Source organism: Hydra vulgaris, chromosome 05, assembly GCF_038396675.1.
Source record: "Hydra vulgaris chromosome 05, alternate assembly HydraT2T_AEP".
NCBI lineage: Eukaryota > Metazoa > Cnidaria > Hydrozoa > Anthoathecata > Hydridae > Hydra > Hydra vulgaris.
In genome coordinates, this window is record NC_088924.1 from 43,777,511 (window position 1) to 43,802,500 (window position 24,990).

Genomic DNA, 24,990 nt, shown 5'->3' on the forward strand with positions numbered 1-24,990 from the left:
TATATTTGGAAGAAATGCGATACTTTGAACCTAATAAAATACTTGTTTTATTGAATTATCAAAATAAAGAAATAATAATAAGGTTGCTTATGTTTTCATTTTACACAACTTAGTTTGCTATAAGATATAAGAAATGTCTGCTAACTAACGCTGAGTAATTTGTATGTCATAATTAAAAAACTGTTTAGAGGAAAATTAGTTTTTAGTATGTGGGTTTTCTATAAGTCCAAAGTAGAGGGTATAGCAATGTCCCTATGAGTCTAAAATTTTTCATGGGTCTTAATAACACCTAAATACATGATTTAAAATACCATGGTATTTTTGCAAAAGTTTTCGAACCTTTCTTTCAGGCCCCTGATCATCCCCGCGCCTTATTATATAAAAAAAAGCGACTTTCAATCCTAAAGTGCAAGGCTTATCAGTGTACTTATGAGTCTAAAATTTTCCAGGGGTTTTACTAACACCTAAATTCACAATAAAAGAAACCATGGTATGTTCTAATATATATATATATATATATATATATATATATATATATATATATATATATATATATATATATATATATATATATATATATATATATATATATATATATATTTATATATTTATATATATTTATATATATTTTATATATAATATATTAACTTATATATATATATATATATTTATATATATTTTATATATAATGTATTAACTTATATATATATATATATATATATATATATATATATATATATTTATATATATTTATATATATTTTATATATAATATATTAACTTATATATATATATATATATATTTATATATATTTTATATATAATATATTAACTTATATAGATATATTTATATATATTTTATATATAATATATTAACTTATATATATATATATATTTATATATATTTTATATATAACATATTAACTTATATATATATATTTATATATATTTTATATATAATATATTAACTTATATATATATATATATTTATATATATTTTATATATAATATAATAACTTTTGCTTGTAGAATAATTCTAAGCTTTTATTATTATTATTTTTTGATTTTAATTACAAAAATACAAACATGTTTTTTCTTGTGTTTTTCTTTAATCTTATCAATTATTTATATCCTTTAATCCTTTCCTTATTTTATCGGTTTCTTTATTTTCCTTACTATATTATCTTTAATCTTTTCTAATTTAATCTCTCTCTTGTATATTTTTATTAATTTAATTTCATCTTTCATATATTTATTATTTATTCATTTAATCTCTATGAGAAATATGATGAACTTGAAGTTTTTTTGATGATGTTATGATTCTAGAAATGAGATAAAGTTTCAGTTTTCTTAACAGAGTACATATTATTATAATTTTTCTAATTGCATTGCCATAATGTTCTATTCATTTCAAAGATTTATTTTACTAACATTTTTTTATAAGTTATTTTTAGTTTTTATTGAAATAAATTACAATTGTTTAATTCCGCTTATAGCACTCAAAATGCCTCAAATTTTAAATTACTTCAAATTTTAAATTACTTCAATTAAAACTAAAAAGAAACAAATTGTTTGAACAATCTCCTTTAATCACCTCTGCCAAATGTCTTTGTGTCAACAGCTCTTATTCCAAACTTTAGAGTTTTTTGTGATACAGGGGTAATCCTACTTATAGCTGACTCCAATCAAAGCTAACCAGCAAAACTAACCTAACTCTATCATCTTATTTTCCACCTTGACACAAGGCAAGGTTTTTGTGGAGATTGACATATAACCCCTTCCTTAGTCATTTTGTTTTCTCTTCAGTCAAAGCCTCTATAAAGTTGGAGACGTGTACCTCTAGCATATGTCTTCTGCAGAGAAACTATAATAATAGCTACAACATCAACCATAGTTAATGTTGTACTTATCATTAGCTCCATTGATGTTGTATATAACAATAACCGTTGTGTCTCAGCAAATATAACAATAGTCATTGTGTCTCAGTAAAAAGTAAATACTTGACCTACAATGTTAAAGTATTCTAGCTGCTTCAAAACTACTTTAGCCTGAACACTGAGGTTTGCTGACTAAACAACACCCAGCAGTATGTCTTCAGTGTTATCTATATCAGGGGGTGATATAACAATCTTGCTATCTTTTCTACAGCAACAGTTATTTTGGCTTCTTATGGGCATATTCTTATTCTATTTTGGACAGAAAAATTTTTTAAGTAGATCAATTTACCAGATCAATTTACAATCAACCAGATCTTCACCACTTATGTTTGATATTATCTTTTACGATTGAATTTATCAAATCATTATCTTCATCGAATATCGATTATCGAATCTAAACTAACTTAATATTTAGGTCCTGATGGCTAAAAAGAAACTTTAAGTTAATTTTTCTTCATCATAAACTCAATATTCTTGTTCTAAACTGACTCTGGCTTGGTAGAGAAGTTGTTAGCTCAGAAGTTTTAGTTCAATAACTTGAGGGTATGCATATTTTTGAGCTCCAGCATCTTATTTCTAACTCTAGACCCATTGATGATAAAACCTAAAAACTCTGCTTTCTTCCAAGCAACTGTTTCTAACACTGGATCCATTGGTGATAAAATCTTAAAACCTTGCTTTTTTTCAAACATCTATTACAGCAAAGGCAAGGCATGGCTATTCAGGATATTTTCAGAAATCTTTGTAGATCAGATGCCTATTCTTATGCTTTCAAGGGTTGATACCGAGGGTTGATATTGCTACCATGGTTGAAATTAGATTAATAGAAAGTAGATAAATGCTCTTGTTATAAAAGTTGTCTATTAATCTAAAATTAAAATATTCAAGTTTTTTTATTTATTTTTTTTTATTATTTATTATTATTTTGTTTTGACACTTGGGTTGGATCAAATATGTGTTGCTTAAAGTTAAGAACATCAATAATTCTTAATAAGCTGCTTATAATTATTTTATGTTGTTGATAACATTATTAACATGTTTTTATTTTTATCATATTTTTTTATCATATTTATTAACATGTTTTTATTTTTATCATATTCTTTTAGTGCATTTATAAAAAATTTCATTTCATTTAATTATTTTATTTAATAATTTCATTTAATTCTATTAAATTTACCACCACAAAAAAAAGTTTTACATAAATTTTTATTTAGGATATAAAAATTTGAAGTAGTATACTTAAAATTTTTTTAAAGATAAATAAATGACAAAAAACCCATTTTGAACAATAAGCAAAAAAAAATATATCACACACAAAAGTGGACTACAAAGATGAATCAGGGTTTACTGAACAGAGGTAAATAAGGGTTTAATGAATTGGGTTATATACATCAACTAATTACTCAACTGATTGGTAATCAGTTGATCTGGGAAAAATGCCAGTTGATGGAAAGTAAAAAATGCCAGTGCTTGATACTTGATGCAAGAGATGTAAAATATTGAGGCCTGCTTTTAAAGTTAAAAGTTTCAAAAATAAAGTTGTTTCATACGTAACAGAATAACATTAGGAATAATTTTATCAAAAATAAAGTTATTCAATACGTAACATAGAGTAACACTAAAGATAATATTTTATTAAAATTTTTCTCAGTGTCGCTTATGAACTCAGCAGATTGAATTTTATCTATTAAAATGTTTTGGAAAATTATTTTGTTATAAATAGTAAAAACCGGCAGTAATTTATTTTGTACACTTTTTTACATATGTAGGAGATGTTAACATGTGAAAGAGATATATTAGATAGACATTATCTTCTATCATATTAAGATAAAATATTAACTTACAGTGAATTTAGGTACTAAAGTTATTCGCTATTTTAGCATGACATCGTGTTCCATGCAAACAATTACAATTTTAATAATAAATAAATGAAATTACAATTACAATATAAATATAAATTTAAGTTTTCTAATGAATAGAATAACATTTTTATAAAACACATTTTACACACAAAAAAATGTTTCAATCTGTTTGTTTCCAAAATGTTTGTTCGAATATGTTACTTTTGAAAATGTCTGTTTCTAATCTGTTAAAATACTAATCACACATAAATCGTTTGTTGCAGAGGAATTTCGGTCTTAGGGTATGATTTTTGCATATTTCAATATAACTTTTTACATAATTCAATATAAAATAATAAGAAAATGTTTTTTCCAATATTGAAATAAAAAAAAAAAGTCATAAAAGGTGGTAAAAAGTAAAAATTTTGAGTTCAAAGGGTGACACAGTTTTATTAAACTTTTTTTATATCATAGAATTGAGCGTATACCTGGAATAAAGTTAATGAGTGCAGTCGATGTATCAGTGGTTTCCTTTACTTCTGATATTTTTGACATATTTTTGATGTCTAACGAACTGAAAAAGAAAAAATGGCACTTGAACCCTTTACAGTTTCCATCTGGGTAAGTGCGTCTAGACTTTTAGAAGTTACTTAACATTGTGTTATGATTGCGGTGTATATTATAGTTTTTTTTTATTTTTTTTTGTTTAGAATCCATATAGCTATCACAATGCGTCATACAAAAGATGGCGTAGCAGACCGATTTGTTAATGATATTAAAGAAGTAGCCGCACGCCTCATGAAAAATCCATTTGAAAAGGCTGAAGGCCAGGTAAGCTCTAGAATCTAAATTTGTTTTTTTTTGTTTTTTAATAATCTGGTAATTACAAGTTAATATGTATTTTTTTACAATGTTATATTAGGGTGCAATTTATGGATTATCTCAACAAATTCCTGATCGCTCTATTATAACAGAGATAACAACAGCCTTTCTTGATTCATACTACAGTGTTTCTTCTGGATTGAACTCCAAGAATATTCAAAAAAATTCAACCTAATATTTATTTGTATTAACTTTTTATAGAATGTTAGTTATTGCGTAATGCGGTCCTGTTTTTATCTTGAAACTGATAAAAACACCATTTTTTTGAGCAAATTAAAGTTACAGTTAAATGCAATTAACTCGGACCTCCATGAGACCCAGGCAAATTGTTCAAACTAGGAAATAATAAGTTTAATCGAAAATTAAAAGTTTCAAGAGTTGTGAAAGAAATTATAATAGAAATTTGAGTTATCTAGTTCGAGTTAAAAAAGTTTCACTGTACTTATGATCTTACGAAATCTTATGTTGGCGCTATTTGCTTTTGTGTTGTTGACTGTTCATGATAGAGTAATTCTAGGTTTTGTTCTAATAATTTACTTTATTTATTAGCTTTTTTATTAATCACTGAATTTTGTTGACAATCTTTTCTAGACTTAATATTCTATACATAATAGCCAATCAATAAAAAGTTAAATATGATGCTTATGCTTTGTAGCCATTTATTTATTTTTATTAACTCATTTTATTTTATCTTTTATACATATTTTTAAAGTTTATGAACTCAGTGTCAATAGCTAAAGTATTAAATATATAAAATATTTAATATATGAATTTTTTTTGTTTGTTTGTTTGCTATTTCTTACGTTTCTTACCTCAGATAAAGAAAAAAAAGAACAAATCGATCAATGCTTTTGCTAAATAAATGATGTTTAATGAATTATAAATTTTGTAATCTTCAACCATTGTCAATTATCATAGTTAATTATGAATGATTGTATTAATAAATTTTGTAGAAGTATTATGCAATTGTTATAAAGTTATATAACATTTAGATATTACACATTATGTTAAAAGTTATTTAACATTGAAATTTAAAACAAGTTTCATTACGCAAACAAATAATAGTTCTTTGTCCTCTCGCGTCGGTTGACTCGCACTGCAATTCATAAAATCCAACTGTAAAAGGTCTTTTTTTAACTATTGCGCAAATGGAAACTTTATATTAAAATAAGTTTTTGTTTGAACGGCTTAATAGTAAAAAAAATTTAATTTCGCGATATTGTTTTGTTCTAAGATCTTTTTTTGTTTCTAAGATCAGAGAAAATCTGCAGATACAAATTAGTTCCTGCAGATAAGATAATATGAGCGTTTTTATTACATATATTTTAATAAATGTAAAATATAATCAACAAACGCCCAAGTCCCGTTTAATCTGTTGCTCCACTTACTTTTTTTATTAGAACAACAACAAACAAGTTTTAGACTGTTATTGCACTGAAAAATGTGAAATGATTTTAAAAGCAAAAAAAAAAAATTTTTTTTTTTTTTTTGTAGAGTTGTTACATTACTCCACTTGGTTAGTCTTTTGTTGCACCATAAAATATGACGTATGAGTCGCCCAAAAATAAAATAAACAAATATTACATTGTGGGTTAGGCGCTTGTTGCTCTTATATCAGCGAGAAATAAAAAATTTTTTAGTCTGACTTCCCGACCTATGCGCAATAAAATAAAAAGAAACGTTACTATGGAGATCGTAACAGTTCTAAAAATTATGCAAATCCTTTAAACCACTTGGACGTTTTCCGCGAAAAGAAAATATTACGCTATGCTAAAACGCCATTTTCATTTCCATTTATCTATATATTAAAGAAAGTTAACGAATACTACAAGAAATTTAACACAAAATTGTGAGAAGCGCCTTCAAGGTAGTAGACTGCTATAAATAAAAATTATTTCTGACACTATTTTCTTATTTGTCACTCTCCACTAACAACTGCGCCCCGTACGTAAGCCCTTGCATTTACTTCTGATTTCATTCTCCATTTTTTTTGCCGTTAAATAATACATACAGTTTCGAAACACATAAATAAAAATAAATATTGGCAGAGCAAGAAGAATACTAATTTAGCCTTATCACCGAGCCCTATTCTCACGTATTTACAAAAACCGTAATATTTAAATATCTATAGTTAACAAACTATTTATAAAAAAAATATAAATAAAAAGTATAATAGATAACAATTCCTTGTCATTTAAAAAAAAACTTAAAGAATAAAACTTTAAGGAAAGAGTAAGATCAAAAAAAAATTAAAAGTTTAAAGTAAGATTTAAAAATAAAAAGTAAATAACTTAATATACACCATAGAAATAACAAAAATAAATTAGTCAACTTCATAGAAATAACGTAAATAAATTAGCAAACGTCATAGAGGTAATACCATAGTTAGGATAATAAAAAAAAAAAAAAAAATGTTGATACACTCAGTGACATAATTTTGTATTAATTATTTTATGTATTTGAGTTTTAATTTAAAAAAACATACAAAAAAAACATTTAAAATCGTATATAATAAAATCCATAAGTAAGAATGCATTTTTAAACTGCTCTATACTAGTTTTATGTGTATTTACAATTTTAGGAAACTTTTTCCACAAGTAGGGTCCACGATAAAGAACTGAATATGAAGTTAGTTTTGAATTATATTTTGGGATAACAAAGTTGTTACTTGTAAATTTTGTTGGATATTTATGAATTATTTTGTCAAAATAGGGTTGAAATATTTTAGGAGATAATCCTAAATTTGTTTTATACATGAACATTAAAACTTTAAAACTTGGTGTAAGTTGATTTTATATATATTTAATGCTTCAAGTATACGCAGCAGAGGCTCACAAGGTAGTGTTCTATTAGCTCCAAAAATCATTCTGCACGCGTGTTTTTGTTTACAGTACAATTTTTTTAATTTTGTATGGTTTGTACTTGCCCATGCAATATTGCAGTAAGTTAAATAACAATGAATAAAAGAGAAATATAAACTTTTCAAAGAGCTACTGCTTAAAAATGGTTTAGCCCTATATATCATTGCTAAATTTTTTGATATTTTATTTTCAATACTTTTTATATGTAAAATCCAACGTAAATGTTCATCTAAGATTACGCCTAGAAAGTTTACTGAGTTTTCTCTTTTAATGTTAGTGATATTGATTATTAGATTAGGCAATTTGATGGGAATATTTTTTGATTTATTAACTTTGTGGAACAAAATAAATTCAGCGTTGTTGCTTGCAGCCTTATTGGCAGTAAATTTGACTATAAAGAAAAAGGAAAGGATTTTTTATATACGCGTTTTTTTATATATAAGGGATTAAAATAATCTAGACCATTATCAAATTTTATATTTTTTTTATTTATATAATAAATAAAATTTATAGTTCTTTATATAGAAGTTTTTATTGATCTTCCTAAAGCCTTTGACACCGTAAATCACGACATTCTTCTAAAAAAACTTGAAATGTATGGAGTAAAAAATAACAACTTACTTTGGTTGAAAGATTATTTATCAAACAGAAAGCAATATATTCAGTATGAAACAACAAAAACAACAAATAGCGTAATAACTTGTTTCCCCAAGGTTCGATCTTGGGACCATTTTTATTTTTACTCTATATAAATGATTTTCAACATCAAACTTATTAAATTTAATCTTGTTTGCGGATGACTCAAATTTGTTTTAGTCACATAGAGACATTAGGACACTTTTTAACATAGAATTACATAAAATAAACGAGTGGTTCAGGTGTAACAAACTCTCTTTCAATGCCAAAAAGACCAAATTCATCCTATTTCATAAACCAAATAAAAATGAAAATATTCCTCTTAAACTACCTGATCTAAAAATAAATAATAATTATATAAAAAGAAAAAAAGTTTCATAAATTTTCTAGGTGTGGTCTCGGATAAAAATTTGTCGTGGAAGCTCCATATAAACACTTTAGAGAGAAACCTCTCAAGAAATACTTCATTAATGTATAAAGCAAAACACAAATTATACTAAGCTTAAAAAACTCTACAGTAAACAAAAACATGCCTGTTGAATAGTCTTTGGAGTAAATAAAAAAGTTTCTTGTGAACCTCTCTTATGCAAACTTGGAGCGTTGAAAGAATACAAAATTAACATACATCTTGTTTTACAGTTTATGTACAAAATAAAATATGGACTACTCCGCCGATATTTCAACCCTATTTTAGCGAAATAGGTCATAGATACCCTACTAGATTCTCATATAACAACTTTGTCATCCCAAAATTTACATTAAAGTCAAATTCATACTCAATCCAACACCGCGGACCTTATTTGTGGAAATTTTCCCCCCAGATTGTTACTATCAGAAGAAATACATTTAAACAGTTTAAATCTGAATCAAAGCGTTTTTTATTATCTACGGACTTTAATCTTCTTTTTCTTTTTTAATAAAAAAAGTGTATAAACAGTTTATTTCTTTTATTTGCTTTTACTTTTACTTGTTTTAAATTTGTTTTAAAAACAGTTATATGAAACATAGTTTTTATATAATTTATATATATTTTATCACAAGCACTTATTACGATTTTATATATTTTAACTTAAAAAACGACATGTAATGAAGCCACAATGGGGCTTGGTGATAAGACAAACTGATGTCTTCTTTTTGCTCCAGCCATTTGTTTTATTATTTATGTTATTTTATAAATTCTAACTTTCTACGGCAAAACTAAAAATATAAATATAAAATAAAATATAAATCGCGACGTTAAAATTATCTTGTTATATCTCGACATTTTGAATATAATGTTATTTTTATTAGTTTTATAACTAAATAATAATATAACAATGTAAAAAACATATAGAAAAATGTTGAAAAGAAAAAAAGACAAAAAACTTTTTAATAAGTTTTGTTTAAAATCGTCGTAAGTTTTAGTTGCATAATTATTCCAGCGGCAAGTCAAAATGGCGCCGTTGATTTTGTTGAAATAAAAAAATTTTTGAAATGAAGTGTGTAACCTTTAAAAGCTGTAATCAAAGTAGATTACTCTTTTAAAAGTTGACTGGATAACTTTTTAAAAACTGTTCAAAATATTAATAAGTAATCATAACAAAAATCATGATCTCCACGATACACTATATTACACGAAACAAGATAGTTCACGATAGTAGTCATTTTTGAATACCTCGATACTAGGTATAAATATCAAACTTTCAGACATACTCAACTACTCTTTTAAATCTTATCTTTTTCATTTCTCGTTTAGCTATAAATTTAATAACTTAGAATATTATTTACGAATTTTTCTAAGCTTTTATCTTTTATTTGCAATGCTTTTATTGCTTATGGCGTTTTGAAACAATATCGTTGAATAATTTTTTTTAAGCTAGAATGAGTTAACTTTTAGTTATGATAATTAAGCGGTATTTAATTAAAAATTATGTAAGGGGTTGTCCATAAATTACTTCACACTCTAGGGGGGAGGGGTTATACGGAATAGGTGTAGGGAAAGTTATACGGAATAGGTGTAGGTAAAGCTTATAAGCATATCAACTTAGTCATGCTAAAGAACTCCGTAGCCCATCAGCAAACATTAGATTGATCAAAACCAATGGAGACAGTATCAACAAGGTTTGTACAATCAAAGCATGGAAAAGAAAACCCACAGTCGATATATTGGCCTGACTATCTCAATCACAAAATTTGAATTTAATTAAATCTATTTGATTGGAAGGACTGAAGAGCTAACATTAATTCTGGTAAAAAAATTTTAAAACTCCATTAAATACATTTCTCCGATTAACAGGTCAAGCAAATTGATAATCTTCAAACAACATCCCCTTAAAAAAAAACCTGCTAAATATTTAATAAGACAAAAAAAAAATTTTTTGTCTTATTCAATATTTAGCAGGTTAAACTATGTTACTAATTGTAAAAAAATTATGCAGAGGAGAGTGAGGAAAAGTAAGACGCGGGAGGATTGGGACAGCCTAATAATTCTAGTTTGTTATTACTTTCATTATTATTTAATGTAAACAAACTGATGCCCTCTTTTTTTTTGATTGGCACAGTTTTTTCTTTTTTTTGTTCGTCAAGGTTGGCGTTTAGGAGTTATGGAGTTGTAAGAGGGTTGTAACCACAAGAAAAGTAACCTCCTTGACTGTAGTGGCCTTCGTGGCCTTGGGTAGGTGAGTTAACATTAAAAAAAATACATTTTTATTTCATATTCAAGAGTTTATAAAATAAAAAGTGAGCTTATAAAAGAAAACGTCTGCATGTTTCAGAACACCTTTTTGAACTCGCTATTGACTATTTTTGTTTTATTTATTCTAAACTTAATTTTAAAATCAAGACTTTTCTCAAATTTATACTTGACTTGTTTTAAAGTTGTTTAGTACATACATTATATAAAAAAGATGTTTAAATTTTTTTTAAATATTTTTCATTATACCACTTCTCCAACTCAACTCCTTAGGTTGAAGTGTTCTGTTAAATCTGTTAGATTTAGTAAAATACCTCAACTAGCTCCTACCCTAATATGTAAAAAACATAACAAAATTAAAAAAAAAACTTTTCCTTAAGTGTCCGAAAGCACAACGCTCTAAATATTTTTAAATGTTTAAGTATTTTTATATTGGAAATTTTCAGAGATATATTTGTAAAAAAAAGTATTAAATATGCTTTTTTAATTGAATATTTGTAAATCTCTAAAAAAATTTCAAAGAAAAGTATTTTCTTTTAATTGAATTGATTAAAGCCGAAAATCGCTTCTGATCTAGTCTTTTGCAAAGGTACTTGGTTTCACTCACCAGACTGTAAAGGATTTCACTTACAAAGAAAACCGTCAATAAAGGAGGGGTTATTTACCACAAATTTAGCTTGCGGTTTAAATTGCAAAACTATGTTTGAATATATGCTTGCAAGGAAAGGAATCTCGTATTAAAATAATTTGATATAAATAAATAAACAGGTCAGCGGTCATCATGCGCTACATTTTTCTGTTAACAAAAAATATTGAAAACTTAATTATTTATATATTATTTTAAAACATTTAAAGTAAGATGCAATTATTAAACATCGTTAAATTAATAACTCCGTTAAAATATAAAATGAAAAAATAAACTCAGTTTTTCACAGTTTTATAAAAATAAATTGAGTTCATATATATTATAAATATATTCATTTATTTTGTTTTTATATATTATAAATATATATTTTTTTGACTACCAATTTGTTTATCAACAATAATTTGTAATATCACCAACAACCTTTCATTGAACTCCACCCAACAAATACATGACGTCATTTAGAAAGCATGTGTTTGCTGAGTTGACACTCGTTTACAATGTACGTACAAAAGTATGTATATATTGTGATTAAAAAACTGGTTTCATTAAAATCGTTACATTGAAAGATGTTTCATAGCATAGATTCAATGGACCTGTGATTCAAAATCTAACCATGTAATTTATTTTATCCTTTCATGCCAGCAGATTTATTGTGTGTACTTCACAATGGCGGCGATTTGGAAGATTAAAATAGCATTATTGCAAAAATAGCATTATTGCAAGCTTCTAGAATTTCTTTTGATAAGAAAAATGCTGGTTATGTCAGCCTGTATACATGCTTTTATATTAGTATACAAGACTTTGTTTTGCCCCTGTTGATGCCTTTAGTCAATGCAACCAAATATTTTCTTTTGATAGATAAAAATACAAATACAAATAAAAATTAATAAAGTTTCGCATGCTGGTCTTCTCCATAAGCTTTTTTCTTACGGTGTATCAGGTAACATCTTTAGGGTTATTGAATTCTTCCTTACCAATTGTAGCATAAAGATTGTCCTCAATGGACAGCACTCTTCTTCATTTCCTGTAACTTCAGGGGCTCCTCAAGGTTTAATCCTTGGCCCTATTCTTTTTTTAATTTACAAAACTGAACTCCCAGAATTTCTCACATCTAAAGTGGCATTGTTTGCTGATGATACTACCATTTATTCTTATCTTCATAAGAAGCCAACACTATCTGATTGTTTAAACGGGGCATTGAGCCTGAAAAGGATCTCACTTCTGCTACAGCATGGGACTCTCGGTAGCTGGTGAATTGAGCTCAAATAAAACCCAAATTTTTTTAGCTATTTATTATCTCAACAATCCAGACCTTCTTATATTTATGAACGGTAATGTACTCGATGAGTATCTACCCTTTATTTTTTAGGATTAACTCTTGCTTCCAATTTTTCTTTGAAACTATATATCAAATCTATTGCAAAATTAGCGTCTAATAAGATTGCAGCTCTATATCGTGCTCACTACTTTTGTACTCACAATTCTATTGATTATCTCTATATTGATTATCCTTATTTGAAATACTGATGCCATATCTGAAGTAAATCTTCGAATAATGTCCTTTGTTATTTAGGCAAGGTGCAAAAACGAAAGAAACACAGTTTAGACTTAACTTAACTAAATTATCAAATCAAATCCGATGTTTTTAAGTAACAGTTTTTTTTTAATTTCTATCTAATGCAAAGGTTTCTGTCCCACAAAAAATTTTAAGGAAGGGTTTATTGCTGTTTGACAAATATTTTTAAACGCAACAGTTATGCCAATAAGATAACAAAGTTGTTTTTAAAAAAGGAAAAGCTTGTTCTGCCCCTGTTGTTATTTGACAAGTAGTCTTTGTGACAATAATAGCCATTATTCTTTTTAAATATAACGCTATATTTTGTGTTATTAAACATAACGCTATATTTTGTGTTATTAAACGGGTAATTACAGTTATGTTTAATGTATATTTCGTATTAAAAAAAACATAACGGTGCTTGCCAAAGGTGTTTGTTTTTTCATACAAATTATACTTTGAAAATAACGAGTAATTACTGTTATTTTCAATGTATAAAGTATAACTTTTTAAATTTTGTTTTGTTTTCACAACAAAAACAAAACAAAATATGTAAAAAAAATATTTTGTTTTGTTTTTGTTGAGAAAAATGAGCTTTATCAGAATATGTAAACAAAAATAAAATATTTTTTGGTAAAATTAATTTATTTGAAAAAACTATGTTCAGTTTTACTTGACAGTTTGGTTAAAACTGAACGCAGGGTCGTCCCAAAGTGGTCTCTCATGGGGAAAGGGGGTGTTTTATGTATATTTTGCCAACTAAAGACACATACACACACACAAAACTCAATATTTCCAATTTGCCGACTATAGCTCAAAACTTGATAAATTTGCCAACTCAAATCCTTATATGACAGCTTTGGAGGGTGGGAGACCCCTATACCCCCCTCCCTTCCAACGGAACGCGTTGAAGTATTGGTAACTTAATTTAATTAATTATAATAAAAACAATTGATTTACAAATAGAAAACAATTAATTTACAAATAGAAAACAATTAATTTACAAATAGAAAACAATTGGTTTTCAAAAAGACAAGATTAATTTACAAAATGATAGGATTAATTTACAAGAAAAATAAATTTTTCAAGTTTTAAGTATGCATGTTCATTATCAACATTAAAGTCAAGTTTGCGCTTTTTTTTGTTTTGTTTTAATTCTTCAGCTTGTCGTCGCTTTTCTTGAATTTCAGCTTCATTTAGGCATTTACATTCCACTCTTTTTATGTCAGCATTTTTTTTTGTTCTTTATTGACTTTCAGACTCGTAAATGCGCTTTTATAGATATTTCCAATTACTGTTTGATTCAATGCAAGTTTGATTCAAATGCAATGCTGGTGAAACTGGACAAATTGGTGTTTCAATATGTTGCAAAGAATGTTGTGTTGATTGAGTGTGTAAGGATTTTTATCTTTTTGATTTTTTCGTCATAATAAAATTTTAAAGAATTAATACTCATGCTCAAACTTTTGAGTTTGATACGAAAATTTTTGAAAATTGATTTATAATTGAAAATTTTCTTATTGTTATGTCATTAGATAGAGCACAAAGTTCTCTATAATATAAAACTAAAATTTTTTTTAAATATTTTGGTTTAAAAGCAAATTTAATCAAAATTAAAAACATTTTCATAAGTGTTCAGTTTTCCTTCTGTTTTACCCCATTTTTCCTTCTGTTTTACCCCATTTTCCCTCTGTTTTACCCCATTTTTCCTTCTGTTTTACCCCATTTTTCCTTCTGTTTTACCCCATTTTTCCTTCTGTTTTACCCCATTTTTCCTTCTGTTTTACCCCAATTTTCTCTAATTCGCATGAAAAAAATATAACAGTAATTACCGTTAGGTTTTTTTTTTATATGAATTGAACATTTTTTATATTACATTAAACTTAACAGTAATTACTCTAAGAAAACGGGTAATTACCCAATATATTTAGAGAAATTTTGTTAAATTTAGAACATCTTCTTGTTAACCATTATAAACGTGCATTTCACTAAAAATTATATATATATATATATATATATATATATATATATATATATATATATATATATATATATATATATATATATATATATATATATATATATATATATTTATATATATACAGTATCTATTTTTATTTATTTTTTTGTGTGTGTATTTATTTGCCAATAAGAAAGTAATTTACAATTGTAATTTATTAAAACAAATATTTGCATGACTGGGGTTAGAAAAAATAAACTTAATCTTATCACCAAGCCCTAAAACTATTCAAAATAGGTTTTTTGGCTTTTAAATGGTGTGGGTTGTAGTTAATATTCGTTTGAAAAAATTAACATTACATGAGATTTTACATGAGATAGCTGAGAACAGTTTTGCTATGATTAGCATACTTTTTTATGTTTTGTGTTAAATTATCCGGTAGGTCATTAATCAAGAAAAAAAGAAGGTGCCCAAGGACTGAGATTTCATAAATTCTCGAAGTTTTATATTCTGGTTTTGGTTATGTAGCGTTATGTTCTGGTTATGGTTATGTGATACTTCTTTAAATGTTTCAAAAAGCTGAACTCTTGAAGATTTGTTCAAAATATAAATAACATTATTTACCTATTCAAATTTGCTTATATAAAGCGTTCTGAGTTGGTTTTTTTAATTTGAAAAATTTTTATATTGCGTATATATATATAGAAAAACGGAACCAGGCGAATGGGGCAAGAAGGCTTTGATATAAAATGGTGCTGCTCTCAATGAAGATAAAACATTAAATTGAGAAAACAACTTTTTCAAACAAGTTTTAAGTTACATTTTTAATTTTTAACCAGTCATATGTCTGCAAACATATTAAAGGTCGAAAAAAATTAGTTATTTCAAGTTTAAAATCTGTTTTTTCCATTTTATATGAAAGTTTTTATTAATATGAGTGTGAAGAACACACAAATTGACATACGACTAGTTAGACTTTTATAGTTAAACCTTTTAAGGTTTATTTAAAAGTCTAAGCTCAAAATTTAAACATTACTGTGATGTGAACCAACCCTATTTTATAATGCCATAAAATAGTTTTATGGTATTATAAAATAAATTAAATGTAAATTACTTTCTTATTGGCATAACTAAAATTCCGGTCTTTAAATTACCATAGATTAATATATATTTTTTATTTGAATATATATATTTTTTTAATTTTTTTTGTAGAAAATATGTATACATATTTTCTTACTCTATTGCAAAAGATATGTTGAGTTTTAAACAATATTTATAGATATTGTTTAAACTTAACATATCTTTTAAAACGTAACATATATTGTTTATAAACAAATGTTGCAGACCGGAAAAAAAAATATGTTTGTTATCACCGAGAATAAACAAGAAAAAAAAAGTTTGAGAACTTGCATTAACGACGTTGAGTACCCAGCCGGTATTTGGATAAATTAAGTATAACTTTTTTATACTTTATTTTGCGACGCGTATATACTTATTTACGACACGCATATACTATTTTTTGCGAAGCGTGTTACTCTAGTTAGAGTAGTTGCTAGTTTTTAAAATTTTATAAAATACTTTTTTCAGTTTGAGTTTTATTAAACTTACAATGAAAAAATTGAAAGAAAAAAACAACATTCACAAATAAAAGAACAAAATTTACCAAACTTATTTTTTAAATAAATAAAGTTAGAATAGATTAAATTGTTTTTTTTTATTTCTTATTTAACAAAATATACATGCTCTAAAAGGTTCGCAGGTCTACGTTTATGTCCATGCTAACAACCTGCGCCAAATTAAATTATGTAATAGCGTCCAGCGTTGACATAAATGCAAATAAAAATTTTTATAAAAAAATAATGAGATATGCAGTTTAATGAAAGCATAACTTTGAAAAATACCAAATTGTATGAGTAAGTTTTACTCTTAAAGATGCTGATGTCATTGGCATTATTAACATCAAACGCAACTGATTCCAAATGCGAAAAACTTCTTGAGAGAAACTATATTTGCGAATATCTAGTTGATTCAGTCAAGATTTGTTTGGAGCATCTTTAACAGTAAATTTTTTTTTGCTACAAAATATTTTAGAGAACCACTATAAACTATTACATCATCCGGTCTAATCAATTACCCTGTGGTTGTTTTTTTGTGAGAGGAGTTGTTTTTTTGTGTTCAATATTGTAATTCAGTGCAACTTTTCCTTACCTTTTATGATTAATTAACAAGAAATACAAACGGAGGTGGTTCTAGAAATAAAATGAGAGGGGTGAAAATCCTTAAAAACTACCAACTGCTTTATAAAAAACTTAAAAAAAAAAAAAAAGATTCTCAAAACTAAAAATCTGCCGACTAAAATGTGTCGAACGCCGACTAGTCAGCGGCCGCATTCTCATCTCTCCGTTAAGCTTAACGGAGCGTTAGTCAAAAATTTCTTTTAAATTACATTAATAAAAAATTTATTTAAATTTATAATTTTTTAAACATAAATGTTTTTTTTGGTATAAGTTTTATTTTAACAAACTTATATAAACTTTCGTCATTTCTTTACTTAGAAATATTGTAATGAAATTTCAGACAAAAACTCCGTTAAGCTTAACGGAGAGATGAGAATACGGCCGCAGCTATATTTCTTAAAAATTGAATATAAGTTGAGAATAGCTTTTTTGTTGTTTTTGAGGGCTAATGACCTCCCACACCTTCCTTAATATCGCCTCTGACTGCAAGCAATAATAATTGATAAAAAGTTATAATAATTATTAAATAATAAAGAAGCACAGCGAGTTTTAAAAGTAATTGCTAGATCTAATACTGTTTTTTTACGTAAGATGTGTTCACACAGTATCACACAATATTCACAGAATATTCACTCAATATTCAAACAGTCTTCACATAGTATTCACATAGTGTTGACATAGTATTCACATAGTATTTACTCAGTATTCACACAGTATTCACACAATATCCACACAGTATTCACACAATATTCACACAGTATTCACACAGTATTCACATAGTATTCACATAGTATTCACATAGTATTCACATAGTATTCACATAGTATTCACATAGTATTCACATAGTATTCACATAGTATTCACATAGTATACACATAGTATTCACACAGTATTCACATAATATTTACACAATATTCAAACAGTATTCACCTAATATTCACATTGTATTCACATAGTATTTACACAATGCATTGTATTGGCATAGTATTAATGTTTTTAGTTAATTCTATATGCAATACTTAAATGTAATTTCAAACTAGATAAAGATTCAAAGTCACTCACTAAAATCAACAGATCTGGATCCAAGCTCCAAATCCTTTATACAAAATATTAAAATCCAAGTCATGGATCTGTATTATTTTATAATCCAATGCGATCTGGATCCTAAATCCACATAAAAGATCCAGTTCCTATTTAGAGTCAAAGATCTTGTCCTAGAGCAAATAGAGATTTATCTAAGTAGAAAAGAAAATCGAGATTTACCGACTTTTATGTTTAAATATTTATATTAAAAAATATTCATAAAAGTGTTAATGGTTTTTAAATGTTTAAACCATTAAACTTTCACACTGAAACCAGTTGTTGAAGTTATTTTATTGACGTCACTTTTAATCTCTCTATTAAAAAATTAATCTAGAAAAATTAATCTTTCAGAAAATTCTTTAAAGCTTAATGAAAAACACCTTATGGTATTAACTTTAAAATAAATGCAAACGACTCTCGATTTTTTTGAAAACAACCATTATTTTTAATTGACACTGCGTTAAACGAAAAAAACAGATAAACGAAAATCAATAGAACAAACTTATAAAGGATAAAAAAAACGGTTTCAAACAAAAAAAAATTAATGTTCAGAGTTTACAAAGTTATAAAAAAATAAAAGAATTCTAATTATTACCAAAAGTTATAATTATATATATATATTTTTTAAAAAATAATATAAATATATATATATATGAGCAATACTGCTTAGGTTTAATGATGCTTTGGGTTGGGTTGTATGCGTGTGTGTTTGTGTATAGGTGTAGGAAAAAAAGTTGCGGGGTGTTAGTGCGTCCTTGATTTTAAAGTTTCGTTTCAAACTGATATCCACGGGCATTAAAAATCTAAGAAGGTAGTCTTGTAATGATAATAATATAAATATATTAGAAAAAATAAAAATAATAAAGTGTGTTTGTGAAAAGAGTTGCGAGGTTGTAGCCGTCCACATTCATTTCAAACTGGTGTCCAGGAGTTTAAACGTCTATGAACGTAGAGTTGTAATGATAATAATATGGATATATACTTATATATAAAAAAATTAACTAAAAATTTGAAACAGCATCATCATTTTGTGTTTTATACATTAACTTTATACATATACATGGTCATGTTACCTGTTTACATGATAACACGCTACCTGTTTACATAGTATTTCACGTTACTTATTAAAACTCATAAATGTTAAATGCTTTCATGGTATTTCAGGTTATCTATTATAAAAGGTTGTTTTTAAACCAGATCACTTTTTACACTGATTTATTTGAACCAGGTTTTTTTTCATTTTGTTAAAACAGTGATAGTTATCAATATTAAAAAAATCTCGTTACAAGTCTTCTCATCTCAAACGTAATCTCCGTTAACATATTTAATTCGACTTAGAAAGATATTAAGCATCAATTCAATTAGATTAAATTACTATCTTTTCACTTGCTATTGTAAAATTTAAAAGTCAAAAAAAAAGCATAAAGTAAATCGAATTCCATGCTGGAGTCATTGTGTTTAAAAATTTTGCGAATTAAGCTTGAAGTTTTTTTTAATTATATTTATGGAAAAAAAAAATCTTGTTGATTGGACAGTTTATTTTTAACAGAGAAATTGTTGTTTGTGGTCAATTTATTTTTTATGGTTATTTATTATGGATGACAGTAATAAGGAAGTCCAGGAAATTGTGCAGGTGTTAGATCACTAAAATCTTTGGTTTAATATAAAATACAAGTTAAAATAAATTTTTTTTATTTTTGTTTTTAATTTAAGAAGAACTCAAGTGCGTAAATATGTTATCGTTATTTATCATTATTTAGTACCTGCTCTGCATGTGTAGTCTTGAGTTATTGAGTTCGTAGCTGCAACTATGGCGACTATGACAATAAACAAATAATAAAAATAAACCTTTTTTTTATATATGAATTTTATAAATATTTTGGTATTTATAAAAATCATATATAAAAAAAAGGTTTGTTTTTTCGCGGAAACATGCCGCTATCATTTAGTTTATGTTTGATAAAATTTTAACTGTAATTAATTATTTTAATTTTGCTTTTTCTTAAAAAAAGTAGTTTTTTTTAATTACGATACACGGTGAGTTATTATGAGAAATTCTTTTGTTTTGAAAGTGTATAGTTTTAAATTTTCATAATTAGAGTCTTTAAATTGGATAACAAAACGTTACTTTTCGTTTAGTATATATATATATATATATATATATTTTATAAAACTTATATTTTATAAATTTTATGTATATATTATAAATTTTATGTATATATTATAAATTTTATATATATATATATATATATATATATATATATATATATATATATATATATATATATATATATATACATATATATATGCATATATATATATATATATATATATATATATATACATATACATATATATATGCATATATATATATATATATATATATATTATATATATATATATATATATATATATATATATATATATGTATTTTTTACCTGATGATTGCTAAACGCATGAAACTTTTAGTAGTAAAAATCATGTAGTTATTTTTTTAATATCGTCAAAAAATCAATTATATAGCTCTGATATCATTCATCGAGCACTCTTGCTGAATATATGCTCACAGCAAAATTAAACTTAATTATATATATATATATATATATATATATATATATATATATATATATATATATATATATATATATATATATATATATATAAATATAAATATATATATATATATATATATATATAAATATATATATATATATATATATATATATATATATATATATATATAAATCAATTTAAAAAGGATGTTTCTATATAACTTATGGTTTTTTAAAAGTTATAATAATTAAGGTGTATGCTACAACTTAAAAGTTGTAGCATAAACTTTAAAACCTGAAATTTAATACGACATGTTTATAACAGTTGCAAGTTCATGCAAATTTTATCAAAGATGCTATAAGTAATATGAAATATCTTTAACATCGTCTCTTTTTATAATCTCTTTTTTATACATCTTCTCCTTTAAATTTACATTATCTCCTTTATATACAAAATAAAACATTTTTACAATAACAATGACGCGCTTGATTTATTTAGAGATCTTTACACATTGTTATTATTTGATTTTAATTGAGCATGTTATTCGTGATAAATGTATTTAAAACACATAATTACGACCTATTTGTACACTATTTCTATAGTATTATACATTTTTCTGTAAATAATTATACATATTTGACCTAATTATAAAGTATATGTACATAATAATTAGATTTGTAGTTCATCATAGTGGCTCAATATTTACACAATAGATGGGGACGAAAATAGAAAAAACAGCAAATATAGATCTCTGTTTTGATCTTTTCAAAATCTAATTTTAAAAGTGAGAATGAATATTTGTCTTTTACTTTTTAGTTAAAGCTTTAATTATAAACATCTTTATTTAATAGCAAAAAAGATTAAACTTTTTTTGACACATTACTGTTGTAAATCTGCCACATACTGCAGATCTTTACTTTTGTCTTTTATTTTTAATTATCTTAAAAATAAAAAGCAAAAGTAGTTTTTACTTTTTTTTTGTTGCATAAATTTAATCGTAATTGTAAATGTGTAAAATCTGTGGTAAAAATTACTTTGGCTTGATTTCAGCAGAGCATTGAAAACGTTAATCATAAATTGATGTTTTCGACATTTTTCTAATGTAAACAAGTCTTCATGACTGACACGAAAGTTTAAACGCTGTATGCCAATTAAGTTTTGTGACCCTTTGTAAACCCTGAACTCAACACATTGTTTGCAATATTGAAGCATCCCGCATCAAGAAATAATTAAATAAAAAAATAAATAGGAAGAAGTACACGTTCTTTTAAGAGAGAGGAAGAGAGAGAGAGAGAGAGAATTACTCAAGAGAGTTCCTGTTCTACTTTTAAATTTTAGGAGAAAGAAATGAACAAAAAGTATAAATTATAGTTTAATGTTATATTTAAGACAATTAAGGGTGAGTTGCATTAAACTTTGCTGGTTAAACTGGATTTAAACTGGTTAAAGCTTACTTTAACGACTTTAAAAGTTATCAAAAGATAAACTTTTTTTTTTTTAACTTTGTGCTTTATAAAGTAAATTTATACTTATATTAAGTATAGATGTTAAGTATAAGATGTTAAGTTTAATTTTATAATCTGAAAGTTTTTGAAAATTATAAAATTAAACATCCCAAAATTTGAGGAGATCGTCGTACGCGTATATAGGAGATCATAATACGCGTTTATAGGAGATCATGGTAAGCGTAAATAGGAGATCATCGTACGCGATCATAGTCTCCAATAAAGAATATTAGAATTTGTCCATTAATTAAACTACTAATCTATTTTACTGACCAGTTCTGAGTAAATGGTCAGTAAAAAAGATAAGTAAATAAAGTGTTATGTGTTACTGATAGACAATGAGAGTCATGAAAAAAAAGAGAAAAAAAGAGAATCATAAAAATTAACAATTAGATTTTTTAGAATAAAAACTCGAATACTTCTTTACAAGAGTCGTTTTCATTTTCGCCGTTTTTCTAGTTTACTGCTTTTTTTCTTTCTTATATAGTTATTCAGTTTCAATATTATCTGAAATTGGGTATCATATTAAAATTCTTTTAAGAAACATCACAAGCCTTTGGGGTTTAACCGTTTTAAGTGTTATTTTACTAGCATGTTTAATGGTCAGGGTTAGGGTTATAAATGATTATTTTTTAGTTTTTAAATTTTATTGAGAGTGAATCTTCCACCGTTATTGTTTGCAAATTATTGTTTATTATTTTCTCTCACTTTTTGAAACTTGCTTGTTTACCGGCATTCTCTTATTACAGCTTTAGTGCAATCAAGAATTGCAATAAATGGTACAACTTTTGCTGCAAGTTTATTTTGTAAAGTTTGTTTTTTGTTACAAGCTTTTTAAAAAAAAGTTTGTGAGCTATATTTTATTTAATGCACTTTTGCTATAAATGTAACACTTTTTGTTGTATTTCTTTGAAGGTTTGTTTTGTAGTTGGAGTTTTTTTAGAAAGCTTGTTACTGTTTTTGAAAATCTGTGATAAAATAAATTTTAAATGACATTTTTAAAGAGTTTACATTAAACTAAAAGAGTTTATATAAAACTAAATAAAAAATATCTTTTAATGATTATATACCATTTTATATAAGAGTAATGACAACCTTTGTTATCCTGTATAATATATAATATCACATATATCAGTGTTACATATTACACTTGATAACGAGGGTATATATACACTCTTGAAATATTTCATAAAATCATTTTTAAATAAAGACTTTTTAACTCATAAAAGAAGTTTTTTTTTTTAGTTGTACTGTCTTAAAATAGTTTTACTTTTAAAAAAAATGTTCTTTTTTGTTTTATTACACTCTCTAGACAGTTTATAATGTTAGATGACACATGACGATATGGACTATTAAAACTGAAACTGCTTTAAAAGTGAAAATTATATAAAATATATGAATAAGAAACGCTAATATTGAGTATAGTCCTAATAATAACAATAATAATTATAAAAATAACTGTAATAATAATAGTTATAATGATGGCAATAATAGTAATAAAAAGTCATATGTATGTCAAAAAGTCATATATGAAATCAAAAGAATGTTTTGTCCTAGATCTCTCTAATACCTTTTAGATATACTGAGTATATATATATGTATATATATATATAATATATATATATATATATATATATATATATATATATATATATATATATATATATATATATATATACTTTTTAGTGAAGTTAAGTTAAATAATGACCAAATTTGCACAACCAAATTCGCAGACAGAACCAAATGAGTGCTCATATTATCCTTTCCAGTTTTCGAATAATTTGGTATCCGATAGTATCAGTCAATGTGATAACCTTTTAATTAAAAAAAGAAGATCTTCTTTTTTAAAAATTACAAATGCATTTCGAGATTTGCAGCATCGGTTGACAACGATATCAAAACGACACGATCGAGATTTAAAAAAATCCTCTTCTCTTCCTTCAATTGTTTCGGAATCGAGCGAAATATCTACAGATAAAAATGAATTCTATCGAAAGAGGAGTCTTCCTGTACCCGAAAAAACTTCGGAAACCAAACATGAAAGTCTTTTTAGGCGAACAAGCGCTTACAGATTAACTTTACGAAGTGACGATAAGCACGATACATTGAGTAGACGTCAAGAATTCCAAAAAAGACGCGTTCAAGGTCGCAGCAAATCTGTGCAACTGTCCAGCTTAAGAGACAGTAGCTATCATTCAAAACATAAAACATTTATTCATTCTAGTTCCGTAAATGAGGCCAACGATAATGTAGTGACAAATTTCCACCGTGTTTCCTCTTTTACAGCATCAAGTTATACAACTAAAATTGTTGCGCAAAGAAGTCTGTCTGCAAGTTTACCAAGGAAAATAATAACTCGAGAATTAACTCCTCTTATGAACAAACGCGATTTCCAAATAGGTGAAGTCACCCCAAAACTAAGAAAGCGAAGTAATTCTGCAATATTTACATTTTCTCGAGTCGAAGAAAATACGTTTCCATTTTGGGCTCAAAATACTTTAAGCGAAGATATTTTATTTATACAATCAAACTTAAAAGATAACTTATCTCTTTCTAAAGAAACCCACATCTGTTCAACAAATTTATAAATTTTAAAGAATAGTTTCCTTCTCCATTTTAATTTT

At 25.7% G+C, this 24,990-nt stretch overlaps 1 protein-coding gene and 1 non-coding gene across 3 annotated transcripts in view; both read left to right on the top strand.

Moving 5' to 3' along the window:
* The window catches only part of LOC100205190 (sphingosine-1-phosphate lyase 1), a 57,973-nt gene extending 52,255 nt beyond the window's left edge, over positions 1–5,718 (top strand). The window contains exons 21-23 of one of the 2 annotated variants that reach the window (XM_065798257.1): positions 4,252–4,398; positions 4,488–4,608; positions 4,700–5,718. In XM_065798257.1, the coding sequence (XP_065654329.1) occupies positions 4,252–4,398; positions 4,488–4,608; positions 4,700–4,834 (403 nt within the window). In that variant the 3' untranslated portion in view covers positions 4,835–5,718. The remainder of the gene's footprint in view (positions 1–4,251; positions 4,399–4,487; positions 4,609–4,699) is intronic. The other variant, XM_065798258.1, reaches the window with a different exon arrangement.
* Positions 5,719–19,725: 14,007 nt separating this feature from the next.
* LOC105845773 (uncharacterized) overlaps positions 19,726–24,990 on the top strand; it is a 5,373-nt gene continuing 108 nt past the window's right edge. The window contains exons 1-2 of the transcript XR_010638705.1: positions 19,726–19,941; positions 24,053–24,990. The exon at positions 24,053–24,990 is cut by the window's right edge and continues 108 nt beyond it. This is a non-coding gene — a transcript (uncharacterized LOC105845773). The remainder of the gene's footprint in view (positions 19,942–24,052) is intronic.